This window comes from Aethalodelphis obliquidens, unplaced genomic scaffold, assembly GCF_003676395.1.
Source record: "Aethalodelphis obliquidens isolate GAN/ISIS:26980383/991018 unplaced genomic scaffold, ASM367639v1 scaffold1, whole genome shotgun sequence".
NCBI classification, from domain to species: domain Eukaryota; kingdom Metazoa; phylum Chordata; class Mammalia; order Artiodactyla; family Delphinidae; genus Aethalodelphis; species Aethalodelphis obliquidens.
Genome location: NW_020837945.1, coordinates 32,262,950 through 32,281,205, shown reverse-complemented (window position 1 = coordinate 32,281,205; position 18,256 = coordinate 32,262,950). Strand labels below are relative to the sequence as shown.

General features: G+C 40.4%; 1 protein-coding gene across 7 annotated transcripts in view; it reads left to right on the top strand.

Annotated features, from left to right (window-relative positions):
- Positions 1–2,321: 2,321 nt before the first annotated feature.
- ROBO1 (roundabout guidance receptor 1) overlaps positions 2,322–18,256 on the top strand; it is a 396,160-nt gene continuing 380,225 nt past the window's right edge. For 2 of the 7 annotated variants that reach the window (XM_027102621.1, XM_027102591.1), the window contains exon 1: positions 2,322–3,471. In XM_027102621.1, coding sequence (XP_026958422.1) covers positions 3,417–3,471 — 55 coding nt within the window. In that variant the 5' untranslated portion in view covers positions 2,322–3,416. The remainder of the gene's footprint in view (positions 3,472–18,256) is intronic. The other 5 variants (XM_027102582.1, XM_027102576.1, XM_027102632.1 and 2 more) reach the window with 3 other exon arrangements.

The window sequence follows — 18,256 nt, the reverse complement described above, 5'->3', positions numbered from 1 at the left end:
TGAAAGGAAGAAGTTATGAAAGTTCTCAGGTACACTGAGTTTGACTTGTTACAGATGCCAAATACCTTCTGAATACAAATTTTTGTCTTCAGGTACTACCTTTACTGATATAATTGACAGAAAAGTACAGTTTGGATGAGGCAGGAGAAGAAGAAAGGATCAACATATATGAGCTGGTGATGATGACCCTCATGCTGGGGTGGCAGGGGCCGGGGAGGGGCTGCCAGAAGTTAGTTCCTGGAGGGTTCTTCCTGCTGACTCTCCTAGGTAGGATAGCCTCGAGGAGTAGGAGAGAGGAGTTGCTGGTGGGTGGGAGGATGTCGCTAACTCAAGTTGAGAAATAAAAGGATCAAAGGGAGTATTAATATGGTTTCCATTCAATGACAATGAGATGGTAAAGGAGAATTTGAGAAATCTTAGCAAATTTCTGGAGACCAGGAGACTCACTTTGGAAAAACAATACGATAGGGATTCTTACACATATTCTATTGATACTTTATATGTAAAAGCATACATCCTTTACTAAGTGGAAGTTCAAATCTTTATTTAAAATGCACTCAGATGATATGAGGATTTGAGGGATTTTTCTCCCTCTCTCTCTTTCTTTCAAGTACCATGCTTTAGGTTATTTATTTTCTATTACTAAGTAAGCTTATCTTAAAAGCACATTTTATACCAAGGGAAAAAAAGGCATATTCTATGTTTCTCACTAAATATCCTTCACAAAGACCAAATCGATGTATGTTTTTCAGCATTTAATGCACATTCTTGTTTTTTATTGCTGGAAAGGTTTTGGCTGGAGTCTTTGAATTCTTATCTCCAGCCTGTTTACTGAATTTTCAATCAGCTTTTTCAGGATTAAACTATCTTTCACTTTCAGAGATAGGTTCTGTTAGCCAGAGTTTCTACAAAATGCTGCTCCAAGGTCACTGGTTGTACCATCAGCATCCAAAATGAATATATTATTTGCTTTTAAAACTGTATCCTGGGCTTCCCTGGTGGTGCAGTGGTTGAGAGTTCGCCTGCCGATGCAGGGGACGCGGGTTTGTGCCCCGGTCCGGGAAGATCCCACACGTCGCGGAGCGGCTGGGCCCGTGAGCCATGGCCGCTGAGCCTGCGCGTCCGGAGCCTGTACTCGGCAAAAAAAAAAACAAAACAAAACTGTATCCTTTGTTAGATAATGCATGTGCTCACTTAAAAAAAAATGTACAACAGTATTTAGACAAGAGTAAATCCATTCCCACCTCTCCATCCATCATGCATTCCCCTCTCCAGAGTCAACCTCTGGAAGCAGGTTCTGGTATATCCTGACAGATAACAAATAATTTTGAAGTTATTGTACATAACTTGGTGCATAATAATTTGTGGAAAAGTATAATAGTCCTAAATATCAATATCTACCATTTACTGGGCACTCACCATGTCTCAGGTGGTTTTTGTATAGTGTCTTTTTTAATAGAAAGAAAGAAAAATGAATGAGTGAATAAATGCATGAATGAATGCAAGAATGCCCATCAGATGCGCTAGGTTTGTTTTGCTTTGGGTATGATTTGTGACTATCTCAAGAGTCTCTGATTCAGAAAGGAAAACGGAGATTTGGCCTGGTAACAGAGCTAGTAACTGGTAGGTTGGGATTTCAGGGCGAGGTGTATGAGATGTTAAAGCCCACGCCTTTTGGTTTTGAAATGCTGAATGACTTCTCTTACAATCGCAAACTCCCGGGTAGCATGGATGTTTTTTACATTTGTCCCTCTTCCTTAGTTACTTCCCCATTGTTAGCATTCGGATACTGAGAGTCAATGAAGTTGAAGCAGAGGCATTTGCTTACAAAAGATAAAAAGTCCCCATGGCCCACTCCTGCGCCCCTCGAGTTGGGTAGCCTTTCTACGGGAGACTCAACAACTACAGTTTAAAAGAAACTGATTTTTGTATTACATATAACTACGTAATAAATTCTACGTAGTTATTTCTCTACCTCCTGTCCTATAGGCTTGTTTGCCCACGTTTGATTTTTTTTTTTTTTTTTTTTAATGGGAATAGGGAAGGGTGAAGACAAAGTTATTTGAGAGTTTACTTCAACTCCTGTAAGCGGTAGGGAAGAGGTTAAGCTGGACCAGGAGGGTTTTTGAAGTCTTTGGCTGGGAGGTTCCATTTGGAGAAAGGTGCAGGGGAGCCAGGGGTGTCGAGAGAAACAAGGCAAGTTCCAATTCGCTCGGCTTTGTGATCCTGAGCAGTTTGATTCTCACCTGAGGGCGTAGTCGGGCACCCTGGCTTATGGATGGAAATATTAACGAGCAGAACTTGCCAGACCGGCGTCTGGAGAGTGTAGAGTGAAGCGTGGAAAGGACCGCGCGGCCCCTTTAAGCATTCTCGGGCTGGGAAAGAGAGGGAGGAAACCGGGAGCCGCGGGGACTGTGGGGGAAACCCGCAAGCAATCGAGCCAGAGAAGAGGCAGCGTGAGAGTAGAAACTTCAGACGCCGCTGATCCCGGCGGAGTTCGGGTGAGCCGCGGCAGCCGTCGCTCCCACCCGCAGCGGCATCCTCCTGGCCCCTCTCCGCCACCCCGGGGAGGTCGGGTGCCTCTCTGCAGCTACCACGAGCCAGGGCTGCGGGCAGCCACCGCCTGGAAGTTTAGGCTCCAGCGTTCCAGCCGCGGAGAGTTCGGGGTGCCTTGCGCGCACGCCCCCGCGGGCGAGGGGCCGGAGGGATGGTGAGCGCCGCGCTGGGCTGGGGGCGCCCGGGAGGCTTGAGTGTGTCCGCGGAGCTGCTGCCTTCTTCAGTACCCTCCGCATCCCCCAAGTGATGGGAACAAGGGCCCGCCCAGGGAACCGCTGTCGCCGCACCGCCCCCTTGCTCGCCCCCAGCGCGCGGAGTCACCCAGGCACACCCCCGGCACCCTGTGCCCGTCCTCCCGAGCTGCTGCCACTGCCTTGGCTGCCTTTGCCGCCGGCGCGGGTGGCCAGCTGTTGACTGGGCTCGCCTATAGACGGAGAAGCACTTTTCGGCCCTCCCTAATCCGTTCTCACACGCCAACTTTGCCGCCGCCGCGCCGGCCCTCGCCGCGGGAGCACGCCGGGAGGCTCGGCAAGATTGTGGAGGCAGGAAACCGCACAACTGCTCTTCTGCTTCGGCTCTTTGTTGTTCGCTTTGGATGGTCCTTGGAAGTGGCCAAGCCTCCTCGGAAACCCTGGCGCCAGAGAAGGCAAACCTTGGAATTCTTAGTCTGCAGAGGGCTCAGAGATACTGACAAGCGTCCGGAGAGGTGGACAAGTAATTGCCCTAAAAACTCTTGGCGGATTGACCCACGTTGCTTATATTAAGCCTTTGTGTGTAGTGTGTGGCTTCATAAATTTGGAGACCCCATTTCTACTCTCTCCTCTTGGCATGAAACTGTATGCAGGATCCACCCGAGGACAATGATCGCGGAGCCTGCTCACTTTTACCTCTTTGGATTAATATGTCTCTGTTCAGGTAACCCCGCGTCTTCTTCCTTCACCCTCCATTCCCCTTGCACGCCCCCTCTCCACTTTCCAAAATCAACCCCGAACTGCATTTTGGTGACCTCTCCCTTCTAAGGCCGGAAGGGCCCGACCCCTGGCAGGAGTTTTAGACGAAAAGGTTCTTAGTTCCTACTTTGTGTTGTCCCCTTTCCCTCATCTCCCAAGACCTTCCAAGCCTCTTCGCAGACCTAGGCCTTTTGCCAAGTTCGAGGCACGCCCAGATCATTCTGGGCAAACGCACGTCGGAGCGCAAGGGTGGGAGAGTCAGCGGTTGGCGGTGAGCTTGGGCCATGAGGATGAGCCAAAGTGAGTTTCAGCCCTCGGCTGCTTCCCGCGGGAAGGGAGATGTGCGCCCGGGGAGCTGGAGCCCAGAAACCCGCCAGGATTCCTGAACCTGGTCCTCCAATTCGCCCCTCCTCTTTCGAGCAAAGGGGTTATTAATAGTTGTTTTATATAACCAAGGTCTGTAATTAAATTCGATTCTGAAGAAACTTCAGGAAATAACTCCTTCTTACCGTAGGATATAAAGTATCCCCTCTGCCTGGGTGAGTTTAGAAGGAAAACAAGAGGTTGCAAGTATCTGAAAGGGAACACTTAGTTGCCTGGGAGTTTTCATTGGCAAGGGAAAACAGAAGACTGAATTTAGGATTTTGGGGATTCATTAAATAGTACCAAAACTCTTCACATGAGCTGTTGGAAGGACACTGCAGTGGGATACGTCTGACCTAAGAGTGTACACTGCATCTACACTTCCAAATAGTTTTCTTACTCTCCCGAAGAAACTTTTACTATGAGGGAACAGAGCCACGGCTCAACTTTTCTTTCTTTCCTTTTGGTAGATTCTGGTTTCAATCAAGGATCCGATTTCAGGCCTTAACACACACACACACACACACACACACACACACACCGACACACACACACACACACACACACACACACACGCGTGCGCGCGCACACACACACACACACTGTACCTCAGGGAATTTTTTACAGTCCTGTACTGAGCTTCAAGTTGCATCAGAGCCTGTACGTTAGAGTCACTCAATTTCCATGATTATGAAACAGTTTTGAAAGGTTGGTTTGAGCTTTTTGTGGTCCACGGCTATGATTAATATTTGGACCAAGGATTTTACTTAAGGAAATATGTAAAAGAAAAACACATCAGCTAAATGATGGCAAATAAATCCCTAAAATAATCCCTAAAATATGCTTTCTGACTAAAAGGAACCTTTGCAACGGAACTAAATGAGAAATTTATTAAATTGTTATTCCTTTGAAGAAAACAGAAAACTGAAGTTTTCATTTCCTGTCACAGTGGAAGGATGACTAGATTAAACAGACTCTTTGGGGCCAGCCACCTCTTCTTTCTTCCAGCTTCCCCTCTCTCGTGTATTTTTTTCTTAGTTTGCATATCTGAGGGATTGAATGGTTTCCCACCCCCATACCAGCCAAGGATGCAAATCAGAAACATTCAGATCTGATCTCTCTATTTGTCTCTCTTCGCCAAGTCTCCCCCTAGTTTAATTTACAGCTTCAGATACCTTTGAGATTTTTTGTTGATTCACCTTCTCGGTTAAAGTTTATTCACGTGTGTAAAGTGAAGTGTCAGTGTGATAAATGACTGGAGGAGCAGATTACTGAAGATAGGGGGATTAATGGTCATTAGTCACTGTTTGAGCTGAGTTTGTATATGTTGGGACATTTTATCATGGCAGTAGATTAAAGATAGGGTCACACTAATAGGATGTCACTGAAAGCTAGTCGTGTCAGCGTGCAAATTCTGTCTTCACTTGGAGAAATATGTTGGAGCGTGTACTGCCCTTTAGATTTAATAATTTGATTAGTACTTAGTACCTGAGGTTTGTAATTTAAATAGATAGAAGGCATTTATAACCTTAGAGCTGAAATGATTTCTGGCTTTGTTTTTCTAATTTAATTTTCCACCGAAGCTACTGGTGATTTTAATAAACCTAAGTTTTTCCGATAGGTGTGGTTATCCACTTTGTTGGTGGAGTCAGAGTTGTCCTTGTGAGATGCTCTGTCATATTTAACCTGAAGCTGTTTATCGGTCTTCTGCTGACTTTCACTCCAGCTGTGAATCTGAACTTGGGGAGGCCAGATTACTGGGCTGCTGGGGAGGGTTCACGACCGTGTGCTATTCTAAAACCACACTATTGACTTGCATAAAACTTCACAAAACTCAGATAAGTAAGTAGAGTTGGACGTGCTCAAGACACCTGGGCAGGGAATGAATGAAGTGCTTGAAAGATTGTGTTTCATATCTTGCCTCAAGCCTAAGATCACAGTCTATCACTTGTTAATGGAGTGTATTTAAGAGAAATGTGGTGAGTTTAAATAAATTAAAGTGTACTGAGGGGGGTAAGGTACCTTCAACAAGATTTAACCTGTAAAAACATCTATTGGTTGTCAGTTCTTTCTACTTTTCCTTTTTTTTTTAAAAAAAAAACCTGGCTGCCAACTTAATAAAGTCCTATAGTTTTCTTCAAACAGATTATAAACTTCACGTTGATGTCATACTTAACATCAAACTATTATGTGTTTGTTTTTTGTAGTCTTTTATTTATTAGCCTAATGCTACAATATATAACTTTTTGTTCTAGGAAACTAAGATTTTGGAAAAAATAGGTATTTCTTTAGAAATTCTTTTTCATGGTAAATTTCTTTAGTGTTTGTATACCTGAGTTCTTTTCTGTGGAGAGCTAGACTTTTGGTGAGGGGCGCAGATGGGATAACCCTGGAAAAAAAAAATCTGTGTGATCTCTCAGGAACTGATTCTAAACATTCTTTCTTTATGGACTTCCTCTCCTCAACTCCATTTGATCAAAACTGCTTTTAAGTGAAAAAGTGATTGAATTTCAGTTCAGACTTAGGATGAGATCTGAACTTCAAATGAAGTAGAAATTCACTAGTGCTGTCTTTCTTTCCTCCTTTTTTTTGGGAGGGAGGAGTCTTTTTCTCTTGGGGGGAGGGAAATTTTTTAGATAAGTTTCACTATGAGAGCCACTTATCTGGCTCTGTGGTCTCTGTAACTGGAAAGATTCTTCGGTAATTCCAATAATTTCTTATTAATTTCTTTATAAACTTATTGGCTTTTAAATACACTTATCTGAATACTGTGACATCTTTTAAGGCATCCTATTTCTTGATAATGGGCCCTCTAATACATAAGATATTTACAGTTAAAATGTCTCAGAACAATAAATTTACCTGAAATTTTCCCTTAGTCTTCCCTATGACAAATGAAATACTCTTGTGTGAATAAAGTGATACAAAATGCTAAATTTCAAACCTATAATCACAGTTGTTTGTTTATTTATTTATTTTACGTTGAGTAGGTATCTGTAATTTAAAATACTGGGCAAGAGGAATAAGATTGAGAGGAAGCATAGAATAACAGCTTGCCAATGAAGATCATAAATAGTTGAGTATTTATCATCTTCTGTGTTAATAAGAGATGTTAAGGTAATGCTCATTTTAAGTTCTGGCCTTTAGAAAAATGTTTCTAAATGTTTCTAAAAACAAAAGTATAACTGCCTTGCATGCTTGATTTCTTATAGAAAAATATAAGGAAATCAAAATTGTTACTCAATTAAAAATTAGGCCTAAGGTAATCTGTAGAGTATATTAAGAAATTCGGTAATAAGAAAGGAAAAAAAAAAAGTGGAACTAGAAGCAGAAGGCTAGAGAAGTACAGTAGAAGAAACAGATCCATAATTAAGCTGGTTTTAAACTATAGGAGGAGGGAGAGTGGCAGTAGACAGAGCCAATCTTAGTGCACCCTCTGACCACACATAGCACAAAGAGCAAATCTGAAAAGTGGGCTCTTGAAAAATTGATGTCAGTGTGTATGCTCTATGTTTAACAACTATATAAAGAACTAGACAATTTTTAAAGCAAAGGAGTAGTTTGAAACATGGAGTAGTTTGAAAACAAAGGAGTAGCTGGAATCTTTAATGAATTCATAAAATACGTTTTTTTTAAGCTATATTTAAGAAGACTTTAGAATGTTGACTTCCTCAATTTATACAGAGGAGTGGAAAGCTAAGTAGTTACCTTCTGTATCATAATGTTTTTGCTTAGAGGAGACCAGCAAGTGAGAGAAGGAAATAATAAAAAAAAATGAGATCAAGTTCAAATTCTCGGGCACCGTAAGAAACTTTATGATGATGACTACTGCTAGTGCTATGAAGATATGACTGTCATTTGTGGAATGGTCACCATTATCTTATTTAATGCTTATAAGAGCCCTATGACATAGGTGCTATTGTTACGAAAATTTTACTTTATCTGTATTTTATCGCTGTGGAAACTACATCATAGAGAGGTTAGGAGATGTGGATGAGCAGGGATTTGAACCATGCTGATTCCAAAACCCTTAACCACTGTGCACTTTCCTAGCTGAAAGAGAGAAATGAAGGATTTAAAATAAGAAATATTATGGTTCAATCATTTTTTTTTTTTAATTTTAAAACATGTCCCCCAAATTCACCCAAACAAGACTGTGGTTTGAACTCTTGAGAATTTGGAAAGGAGGCATTTTTTATCCTGCCATTAAGTAAATGATCTTTAAATTTTTAGATCACCAAGCAAGATGATCGGTTCTTTACATTCAACCAACTCACATCCAGCCTTTATCATGTCTGTATTTCCTGGCATGCTTAAAAAAAGACACCGAACAGAAGTCAAAACAATGACTGCTGGTGATGTAGAAATACACGGATTCCAAGTTGTATGTTGAAAAATGAATGCCGTCCTCATTCATGCACACTTGAGGAAAGATTCTGCTCTGAGTCCCAAGGCAAATAATTGGTGCTTATCAGGGAAGAGCCTGCCTGTGGAGAAACAATCATTTCCCCTGGGGTTGCACCTTCCCCTCTGGGTTGGGCATGGGCTGGTGGTCGTTTAGCAGTAGATGAGCCTTCTGCTTGACTGCTATCCACAGATGACTCACTTCATGGTTACTGATCATGGAAGGGTGTTGAGTGTTAATACCTGGTTGATCAGCTGGTTGGAAACTGCTTATGCATAGCCAATAAAGTTGCCATCCTGTGGAGATCAAAGGCCACCTCCTTTCCCTACAATTCTGGATTAGCATGGTTTCCTTTTCCCCTTGTCCCTCTACCTTCAACGCTTTCCTTCAATCTTGCTGTTGAGGAAGAGGAAGAAAAAAAGATTATCTGTAGTGTACAGGGAGATAGCTTTGATCTCCACTTCGTTGCTTCCCTCTTTTGCTCCTTAGCCAACCAAAAGGCTATTTCTAATGCTGGAAGGTGTCATGTTGCTTGCTTCATGGGAGAGCTGTAAGCCAAAACAGATTGCTACAAATTCCCTTACTTCTGTGATTTTACTTGGCTTCCAAATGTCTTATGACAATGTTGTTCCACACATAAACCAATATTTTGAACAGCATGACTGTGCATATCTTTCTGACTTCATTCAATGAGAGAAGTACCTCTGCCGTGTTCACAGCTGTCCGTGGCTTACAGCCGGAAAAGAATATCTGTTTATTTTATTTAATTAATTTATTTTCTGATTGGGAGGAGAGTGTATAGAAGGTAAACAATGGTAGAAAAGGTTCTTAGATCGTGAGTTTGATGCTGAATGGTCTGCAGGCTTAATGCCTGTCACCTAGTTTGACACTTAAATGAAGCATTAAAAGCACCACCAGTGGATACAAGCAAATGTATACAGAGCAGTGTGGTTCTGCCTTAAGTGGGAATATATTCTTTTTGTGTCAAGTGAGTGATTTATATGTAGCATATAGGAAGTAGTAGGCTTCAATTCCTAATAATACCGTGTATCTCAGGGATCTGTTTTTTCGATCATGTTAGTTTTCCTTACTAGAAAACACATTTTTAAAGCACTTCTGGCAAGTAGTAGCTCATGGTCACACTTTCTCAAAATGCTCTTGATTGGATTTCAGAAAGTATCAAGTTCAAAGTATGGGTCATCTATGCGTATGTTCAGCTTATGTGTACATGCCCCGAGAACCAGGGACAGCTTATCCACAGTCAGCCATGGAACGAGCATGGAGGCTTTGGAACTTTCTCCCAAAGTTATTTGCAAGAGGTTCTGCTTGACAATGTCAGAGACCGAATCTGTATCCCTGACACTCTGTAGGTTTTTCTTTTCTTTTTTTTTTAATTTATTATTTTTGGCTGCGTTGAGTCTTCGTTGCTGCGCGCGGGCTTTCTCTAGTTGCGGCGAGCAGGGGCTACTCTTCGTTGCGGTGCGCGGGCTTCTCATTGCGGTGGCTTCTCTTGTTGCGGAGCGCTGGCTCTAGGTGCGCGGGCTTCAGTAGTTGCAGCATGTGGGCTCAGTAGTTGTGGCTCGCAGGCTCTAGAGTGCAGGCTGAGTAGTTGTGGCTCTTGGGCTTAGTTGCTCTGCAGCATGTGGGATCTTCCTGGACCAGTGCTTGAATCCGTGTCCCCTGCTTGGCAGGCAGATTCTTAACCACTGTGCCACCAGGAAAGCCCTGTGGATTCTTCTTTTAATGTGAGGAAAGTTCTCTTAGGAGTAATAAAATCATTACATGTGACCATTTAGTACTTTAAAAATCATTTCAGGTATATGTTATTTCTTGATATAACTTAAAATTTCAATGAACGTAACAAGAGGTGTGCTTATATGACAGTCAAGTTCCTTGTAGCATGTGATGTATGGTCATAATTTATGCACCATCATGGAAAAAAAATATCAACTCTGTAAACTCATTCATGGATGTTAGCAGAAGAGGAAACAGAGGCCAGATTTTAGTTTCTCTCCACTCATGTGACGGAGGCCCTTTTATGTCATTAGCAATCCCAGGTAGAGTTTGAAAGGAAAATGGGGCAAAAGAATAAGTGAATCAGGCTACATTTGTCTGTTCCAAGATCATTTGGCATCAGACGGTGCTAATGAGGTACCATCTCAAAATTTAATCTCCAAACTTCCATAACATGCATACTCTGTTATATTTTCTGTTTTAGCATGTGGTTGTTTTCTTCCACGAACAATGTACTAACTTTTAGTTTGGCTAGAAGTATCTGCCTGCAATTCCTTTCCTATATAAAGGAAATATAAAATGTATACTTTGCAGTTTCACTGATCTAAAGCTGATTTTGTTTACTCAGGCTTGATTTAAAAGGCAGTCTTTTATTACTTGGAAACTTCACTAATGGTGCTTGTTCATATATCAAAGTGAGTTAAAACACATTTGTAAGTGTTAACTACACACCTCTGGGTAACTTTAAACTACTTTAGTTGCCTGGTTTGGGAAGTAATTTCAGTGTCTCCAGACCATTCAATTAGCAAGCTGTCTGAATAAAGTAAACTGGCTTGTACAGGCCGTGGGAGATAGACTCATCTGTTTTTCTCCCTTATATTTGAAGAGAAGTGAAAATTTCCTTACCAATCTGGTATTAAGTTTGGAACTGGAATTTGCTTCAATTAATGAACTTAGTAGTTCATTAATTGCCAAAACCTAAACACGTAGAAGGAAAAGAGGAGATGGGCAGAAGCTTTACTTGGATACTGCATGGAGATGAGGGAGCATTTAACTGACAAGATTGTTCCTATTCATCAGTTAATAATTAGGATTCGGTAGACGCATCATAAGGGCAGCTTTTATTTAGATTCAGTATGGTCAGAGAAGAAACAAAATTCATTGCATTATTTGGTCTTTTCTCCTGTTAAGGGTCATTCCAATCCAGGAGCTCGTCCTTTCCTAGGACCCCATATTCAAAACTACCCTTTCACCATTTTGCATTTGACACATTGAACATAGTGCTTTAATAACCACACATGATTATTAAATATATTGTAAGATATATGTGTATATATGTATAAATATAGCCTGATGATGAAAAAAACAAGTAATTAAATGATGAGTTATGGATCCAGTTATGTGCATTGAACCTAAAGGACTAGGAATCAATAATATAATATCTCTAATAATAATTATTATAAAGTCTAAAATGTATAAAGTTATGTGCTGGCACAGTGCTCATACACCTTATCTTATTTAGTACCGCATTAAGAATGAATGCATTGCTGTTATCCCTGTTTATCAATATGGAAAATGAGGCTCAGAAAATGTACGTTCCTTGACTGTGGTCAGTCAGCTAGAGTGGTAGAATCAGGATTTGAAACCAGCCTGTCTGATTGCAGAATTTGGCTCGTCACCATTATACCCACTGCACTGTTTCCTTACAGGAAAATCATTGTAGATGAAACAGTATAAAATGTGTAGATAACAAGGCTAAGATGCTTCTTTGTGAGGGAACTAACTTGTGCTGCCCAGCTGTTTTAGTTGCCTTTTAGATGATAGATTTTTCTGGTATATCTGATCGTCTGTTCCCCTCTTTTGCTTGATAACCCTGATATTATACACCATAGAACACAGAAATCTCAATTCAGCCCGTAATATGATCTAGTGGAATTCAGTGCTGTTCAGTTTGTGGAGTAAATCTGACACAGGAGCGAAGTAAGTTTTATGAGAGCTCATTTGGGTAAGTGAATAGCAATGTCTTCATAGAGAAAATACTATTACTGGCATCTAATTTCTCTAAGAAACTGGTGCTGAATTTTTGTTTTTTTAGTCAGAAATAGACAGTGAACATAGTGATACGATGCTATGGATAATAAAAGTATATTAGGCAACAGCTTGGTTAGAATCTGTTACTACTATTCCTTTAAAGGTGTATCCTTCTCAGATGGCAAGTTTTCTAGAAAATAAAGAATGTAGCATTGGTGAACATGATCCCTGAAAACTGCCAGAGTCTGTAGTAACTATTAAAAACAGTACTGTAATCAACCCTCTCTCAGAAGTAATATAGTTGTTTTTTTAAATGTTACTCTTTTGTTCTTCTTACTCTTTTTATTTATTTATTTATTTATTTATTTATTTATTTATTTATTTATTTATTTATTTATTTATTTATTTAAGGCTGCATTGGGTCTTCGTTGCTGTGCGCAGGCTTTCTCTAGTTGCGGTGAGCGGAGGTTACTCTTCGTTGTGGTGCACAGGCTTCTCACTGCGGTGGCTTCTCTTGTTGCGGAGCACGGGCTCTAGGTGCACGGGCTTCAGTAGTTGTGGCACATGGGCTCAGTAGTTGTGGCGCACGGGCTTAGTTGCTCCGCGGCACGTCGGATCTTCCCAGACTAGGATCGAACCCGTGTCCCCTGTATTGGCAGACAGATTCTTTTTTTTTTTTTTTTTCTTTTGCGGTACGCGAGCCTCTCCCGTTGCGGAGCACAGGCTCCGGACGCGCAGGCTCAGCGGCCATGGCTCACGGGCCCAGCCGCTCCGCGGCACGTGGGATCCTCCCGGACCGGGGCGCGAACCCGCGTCCCCTGCATCGGCAGGCGGACTCCCAACCACTGCGCCACCAGGGAAGCCCGGCAGGCAGATTCTTAACCACTGCACCACCAGGGAAGTTCCATTCTTTTAAATAGATATGTCTGACTAAAGATTGTTCTGTAATTTCTTAGGGGTTGTTTTCTCAGTTGAACTCAACAATCTTCCAAAGTTATTTCCAAATGTGTAGATGGGATGGTACGTTTCTCTTCTCTCCGTCCATAGGCCTATGTTTAGATAATAAAGAGCTTCCACCAAATGGAGAAGAGGTGATAAAAAATAAATATAAATTTGATATCATAATTCTTAGAAATTAAGACATTTACTTTTTGGCATATTCTCTGAGGGTATGGATAGCAGTGTATAGACAAACTTAGATATAATGATATATGTTTTATTGTTCTTAACCTATCAGAGAATCATTTGGACAGTCTCTTAGAACAACTTTATTTCTGTGCCTCTACCCTCTCTGCAGTAACCTGAACACCTATTCTTTATTCTATCCTCATTACTTTCTGGGTGACAGGAATTATCTCCTCATAGCATAGAAGATTCCATTTATAAGTTTTGTATACATTTTCCTCATTAATTAAGCTAAAACTCAACTCTATTTCCTGTCCTACTGGACTCTGTTTTACCCTCTGAACTACCCATGGTAAATACAGTTTAGTTTCTACATGAAACTGTTTCGATATTTGAAGACAGCTATGCTCTTTTAAAATTTTCTGTTCTCTGCACACAAGATTTCTGTTTTCTTCCAATTTTCCTTTTTTAGTAAAAATTTAGATAACTTTTAACTTTTTCCTAGTGTTCAAATAAATATCTCATTTCATCTAAAAGTTCTTTCAGCATCCTGGGATGTAATGCTTTTCTGGATCAGGAGTTTTAAAATATATTAATAAGCTAGATACTTATCTTCCCACCTTCATTTACCACTGAACCATCTTCGGACTGCCCTTCCTGTTCTAAAGTCATGATTCTTGGCAGGGAAGATAAACAAAATGAAATTTGTGAGATTCTGTTTTTCTTCTCTGATAATATTTTATAACGGTTGAAAACTGAAATGCCAATACAGGGCCTGTGTAAGGAAGGCCCTGTATCAGGTCTAAGGGATGGTTGGCTGGATGTTGCCATGGGGATGTGTGGACTTAAATGTGGACAGACTTTCAGAATTTTCAAGAAAAGGCATAAATCTGTATTTTAAAGTAAAATCTCCCAACCTATAATGGGAACAATTAGGTCTAAATGAATAATAAAAGTAACAACAACAATAGCAAGTCTTCACACCAAATGTGGCCCACAGATCATCATTTTGTAGCTGCAATATTACATTATCCGTCCCATATAGAACTGACCTATCTGTGGCTGTTTATTCCTACTCTAAATACATTGATATCCCCTCACTCTGTTATCTTCAGCGTTTTCGAAGCTTTTCCTTTTCTGGTGTTTGGCCATCCTTACTGTATTGTTTCTAGCTAAATGGTTACATAATGGCTTATTTATTTAACCCAAAGCGTCTGCCTTTATTGGCATTATTTACATTTTACAAATTGTTAAGCCAGGCAAAGTGATCAGTTTGACTGTTTATGTTTATTCTTTGTCCTAAAGCTAACGAACACCGAAAACAAAACCATAAGCCCTTTGATGAGCAGAGTTCCTGATGAACTGAATAAATAAATATATTCTTGAATAAGAAGAGAAATTATCAACAGAGACAGTCTAAAGGTTTACTGATTGCTATTAAGAGACACACCACCGTGTTGCCTATGAATTACAGGTTGAGAAAGTACATTAAGGAAATCAGAAGAAATAAGAATAAAATTGGGGCTTTGGCTGAATTGCAAAGAAGCTTTTACCTTCTGCAAGTATTTATTGCAGGATCATTTCTAAAACCCAGTGTCCCATATTTGTTTTATTATTTGTTTTATAGATCATTAGCTGTTTGACAGAAATATTATCAGGAGAGAAGCTTAATCTAGAGGGTCAGAAATCATTGCCAATTGAATATTAACGAGAAATGAAAATAAAGCATCTCTGAAATAATTTGTTGGTGAAAAATGTTATTTAATTTACAAAATATTGATTTATGCACAGTTTTCAAGAGCATATCTAGCGTTTCTGTGAAGAAACCTTGTGTATAATTCATAAATGTCTCTAAAACAACATTTGGAGGATTTCTTTAAGGCAACGTAGAAATGGGATAATTTGCTCAGGTGTTCAAGATATACTGCAAAGCTAAATATATATGAAGACACTTTGGTTAACTCTTTAAAAAAAACCCAAACTGGTCATTTCTTACTAAATCTAAGTAAAATATTCCTATATGTAATAATTTCTTGTCTTCATTATGTTTCACTGTAAAGTGGATAGAATTTCTTTTTGTCTTCCAACGACTCATCCTGCTGGAAGAATATGGCAGAGTCCCATTGGGGATCATTAAGAGCATTACTCATGTTAGACATCTATCAGGGGCAGCCCTCCTCATGCTAAATTCTAGAGCCACAGCTCACGAATAATATGAGATGCTCACAGCACAAGGCAGGGAATAACGTTGGAGTGGGAGAAGGTCAAGCCACGGGCAGGGGAAGAGGTCAGAAGCAGTATTGTGCCCTGAGCAGTGAGCACTGATTCATTTGAAGCTGGAAACCATCACCAGCATTTCATTGTCCACAGGAGGCATGTTTAAAGATGAGCATTATTTGATGCTCTGACAAAATAGCTTGCTAATAATAATGTATTCTTCATCACTTAAAAGGGCAGCCATGACTTTCACGTTTATTTGGAAATTTTTCTGTAGTTGAGAACTGAAGCTTTTAAAGGAATGTAATGAAAACCTATCAGCTAATTTGCCTAAGTCTTGTTGATTTTGTCTATTTCTTCTTCCTATTTCTTTCCATATAAAGACTATTCCCTTTTTTTTGAACCACAGAAACGTTATGTTTGATTTATTTTCTTAAGAGAAAAAGTACCCTGTCTTTGGAGGTATTTTTTTTTAATTTGTTTATTTAATTTATTTGATTTATTTTTGGCTGCATTGGTCTGTATTGCTGCATGGGGGCTTTCTCTAGTTGCGGCAAGCGAGGGCTACTCTTCGTTGAGCTGCAAGGGCTTCTCATTGCGGTGGCTTCTCTTGTTGCGGAGCACGGGCTCTAGGCACGCGAGTTCAGTAGTTGTGGTTAGCGGGCTCTAGAGCACAGGCTCAGTAGTTGTGGCGCACAGGCTTAGCTGTTCCGCGGCATGTGGGATCTTCCCGGACCAGGGCTCGAACCCGTGTCCCCTGCATTGGCGGGCGGATTCTTAACCACTGCACCACCAAGGAAGCCCTGGAGGTATTGTTATTATTGATTTGATTATATTGCACACCTGCCTAATTAGGGTTCCCTACATATGAACCAGCTTCAGCCTCTTATCCCTCAGGCTTTTCTAATGCTGTTCCTCTATCTGGGACTGCTTTGTCTAGACCCATTCCATTCTCTCCGTTTTCCTCCCCTTTTCCCCACCCTAACTGCTGTTTGGCCTAATGAATAAATTCAGGTGTCTCTCCTCCTCCAAAAACTCTTAGACGCCCCTTCCACCCACCCAGTGTAGATTTGATGTACTTCTTATGTGTTTCCATAGCACCCTCTACAAAACTGTGACCTTGCCCATGATCATTCTCTATTACATTTACTTATCCAGGTCTCCTTTCAAACTATGAGGGTCTATATCTACTTAACTATTACAACGAACACATTCAGTGAATTAATAAGTGATTCAGTACATCAATTTCTTTGCTTTGACAGTTATAAAATAAATTAATAATCCCTCTGATTCTTGGGTAAATTTTCATTCTTTTAGAAACAGAGATGTGAGTAATCAGAAAGAAGAAAAACCGGAGTTGCCAAATGGGAGCTCTCAAGAGTTTGTATTTACCAGATCTTACAAAATGCATTGGCTAGGATTTTGAATATCTACCTTTGCTTGGAGTTTCTAGGTTTTGCTATGATTTTTCTATGGACTAACTGTAGTATAGTGAGGGAAAAAACACGACTTGGATTCAGACTTGGTTCTTTCTGGGTTTGAATCTGCCACTAGGTAGCTTTTCACCATGCCATGAGTTAGTTTCTTCACCTGTAAAATGCAGGAATTGAAACAGTGACATTAAGGCCACTTTCAGAATTTAAATTCTGTAGTTTTTATCCTAGGGAACAACACAGGGAGCTGGATTATTTATCCCTGAGTTTTTCCTAATCAGTGTGTCTTTTAGTAGAGTGTAGTGATTGTAAGGGAATGGGCTTCAGAGTTAAAATACAATGGTTTGAAATGTGGCTTCACTGCACACCAGCCATGTCACCTTAATAGCTTATCTCACTTTTCTGTTTCCTTACCAGTAAAATGGAAATGATGGGGTTGCTGTGAAGGTTAAATAAGTTAATATATATAAAGTCTTTAAAACAGTGTTTGACATGTTCTAATGTCTATTTAAGTGTGAATTGTGTTGTTTTCATCATTGCTTTGTTGATTGGTCATCTTTATCACGATTCTTTTTCTTAAAGAAACTAGTTCATGATAGTTGCTTTGTATAGACCCTGACTTACAAACCCTAAACATAAAAATTATCCCTACAGAGCTATCACTCCAAACCTTAAGACCTCTCCCCAGAGATTTAAAAACAACGACAACAAACAAACAAAGCAGAAGGGTGAATGTTGTTAAGAGAAAATTCAGGGTTAATTTGACAGGTTGGAGACAGATTTCTGGGCAGATTGCCATGCCAATGTGATAACCATTTCTATCCGAATAAAGCAAAATATATTATTGTTTATGCTGTATGAAAATGCCAACAATTAGAGGCTATATCAAGTTGCTTTCCCCTTCCAAATTAAAAAACTAATGTTACTTCCTCTAAGAGGATTAAGAGATTTGCAATTTACTGTGAATTATTTTAATCAGATTAAAGGTCCTCTTTTACTTGGAGTTCAGCTATTTAGCACTTGGGGAATGGAAGTTTTCCTTTGGAGTGTGGGATGGTGACAGATAACTGGGAAGTGTCAGGGATGGAGAAGGGTGAGGCCACTTTGGCTCCTGAGTAATATGGGGGGCCAAACTGGGAGAGTGAAATTTGAAGTTGGCGGCGCGGGTGGGATGGGGGCTGGGTAGGGGAGTACCAGTAACAAACCTCACATGTTAAAGATGTTCTTTGAATCCAGCTCCCTTCTTTACTACTTAAGTCCTTCCTTCAAGAAACAAAAACTAAATCAGATTGCTTCCATGTCCTGACTATTGTAAATAGAGCTGCAGTGACCACTGTGGTACATGACTCTTTGAATTATGGTTTTCTCAGGATATATGCCCAGTAGTGGGATTGCTGGGTCGTATGGTACTTCTATTTTTAGGTTTTTTTTTTTTTTTTTTT